Source organism: Salvia miltiorrhiza, chromosome 4, assembly GCF_028751815.1.
Source record: "Salvia miltiorrhiza cultivar Shanhuang (shh) chromosome 4, IMPLAD_Smil_shh, whole genome shotgun sequence".
NCBI lineage: Eukaryota > Viridiplantae > Streptophyta > Magnoliopsida > Lamiales > Lamiaceae > Salvia > Salvia miltiorrhiza.
The window spans coordinates 46,844,269-46,846,593 of record NC_080390.1 but is presented as its reverse complement, the minus strand read 5'-3'; the positions used below and the strand labels follow the sequence as shown (position 1 = coordinate 46,846,593).

Here is a 2,325-nt window from a genome sequence, read left to right as displayed (position 1 = left end):
ATCTCATCAGAAGTCCCTCAAAAAAAATCTCGTTAGAAGACTGATTGCCATTAATCGTCAGCTTCAAAAATTGAAAAATAACAAGACTCCTCAACTTCAAAATTATCAAATCATTAGGTTGAAATTGAATGTTCAAATTACCACAAAAAGAAATGAATCATTATCCTTTGTAAAACATCTAATTAAATTATCCAGAATCATTTTTAAATGACAACTTCACTAATATTAGTAGCTACTATAATTAAGTCGATCCAACAATCAGAAACAAATTATTAATTACTCGCATCAATCCCAACTAAAAAGAAAAGATAAAAATCTCTTGTGAGAAATCAGAGAAATAGACCAATCAATTCAGACATTGAACAACTAACAACACAGTAAGCCTACATTCTTCAACTTCCAATTCATTTGCTCATAATTAACTTGAAGTTCGATGATAAAAGAAACATGATTTAAACACTTAATGTCAATATCTCCGACAAAACATCAGAAAATATTTTAAAATGAAAGGTGAAAAAATAAAGCGTATGACTACTTGTGGTAGCCGAGTTCAAGAGAAGCGACCATGGATTTATAAATCTCGAGAACGAGGCGGTTCTCGAACTCGGTTCTGGAATAGGCCATGGCAGGTTGCCGAGCTTTGGGGATTCTCTTGGCGCCGAGGGCGGCGTCGGAGGTGCCCGTGGTGTGGGCGAACTTGAGCATCATACTCATGTAGGCGTTCTTGAATTTGTACCACAGTTTTAGCGGCGAAGCCAGCCTCATCAGCCGCAGCTTCGGCGCCAGCCGCAGCCTCCATGAACGCTTCGAGCTGTTCAGCCTCACCACTTTCAGGCTTCTCCGGTTTGTCGGCGACAGTCTGCTGTACCCTCTCTTCCTCCACCTCCTGCTCACCACGCTTCCATTCAACGGTGTTATTTCCATTGCACTGTTCAGAGAGAGAGAGAAGATGGTATTTACTATTTGAGGAGAGCTTTTCCAAGAATATTTATATGAGAATGTAAATTGTTGTAGAGGGGGGCCTAAGGTTAGAAGTCAAATAAAGCCGGTATAATTTATGGCTGAATTATTTTGTTTAATATAGTTTATGTATATCACTTGATGCTACATCGTTAAATACATTTTCTGCCAAATTAAAGGGATAAGTTTGATGAGGAATGATATGTTATATATATCTTATGATGAATTTATAAATTTATTCTAGAAGAAATGGATTTTCCACCGAGCTTTTCTTCGTCTGTTCACATATCCTAAATCCTTAATACTTTTCATCTCTATAGTCAATAAACACAAACATATATGAAATGATGAATTTTGGTTGAATGGAAAAGTTGGAAGGTACGTGGAAGCAGAATATATATGATGAAGAAACTCTCAAGTAATTAATATCCAATTAATTTTCAATTGAGTGATGTCAAGTCAGCAATATAAATTACTATTCATAATAGTCAACTAAAATACGCATAAATGAAATAAATTGGACAAATAACAACATTATAAAAGCCAAATGATAATAAGTATCGTGGTTGAAGAGTTGATGCTCAGCAATTATTTTTAACATTTTGGTCATCCCCAATTCAAACGTATAGAACGAATCCCAAAAAATTAAAACAAAGAAACATATTAAGAAGGGCTAGGATTTTCTTGAAATGGGTCACGATCAGCAAACGCAAGTCAAGTTACGCTGGTCATAGCAAGACTTTTTATAATTATTTACTTATTCGTTTACATTCGTTTTTGTTATGTCGTCACCCATGACGTGAAGGAAAAGGTAGTAAATTAAGATATTAAGGGAGTCTTGAATAAAGTACATTTTTTGTGTACATGACTCATATTAAACAGTAATTAAAAAAGTTTGGCGAATGTAACTGAAAGTAACCAGCTACCTTATATAAGCTTAGACCAAAATTATTTTAGAGTAGCGCAACTACCATCAGTGATCAATTTTTGAATTAATCACGCTGCTGTATTTGAATTGAATAATTTAATTTTGAGAAGACTAGATAAGTTTCAAATAATTTCATACTAGCCGATTTCATAGTTAGAAAAGTCACTCAAGAAATAGCTGTAGATGAGGGGCATACATGGATTTAAATTTAATTAATTAGGGTGTGTGTTATTTAGATGACGCAGTTGATGGATTGTCCATCTCATATTAAGAACTCCTGAGTTTGAATCTACACTGATATAAAAAGTGTATTGATCGAGCATAAATTAATATAATTGCCTGTGTACTATATCTCTATATATTACATATTTTGTTTTAAGAGTTATTGTGTAAAATATACACCATATTACTCTCTTTGTCCCACTCCAATAGGCTCG

The 2,325-nt window shown here is 34.2% G+C and overlaps 1 protein-coding gene across 1 annotated transcript; it reads right to left on the bottom strand.

Annotated features, from left to right (window-relative positions):
• Nucleotides 1-531: 531 nt before the first annotated feature.
• Nucleotides 532-924, bottom strand: LOC131023521 (uncharacterized). Its single transcript, XM_057953066.1, has one exon. The coding sequence runs from the start codon at nucleotides 922-924 to the stop codon at nucleotides 532-534; it is 393 nt and encodes a 130-aa protein (XP_057809049.1).
• Nucleotides 925-2,325: the final 1,401 nt, after the last annotated feature.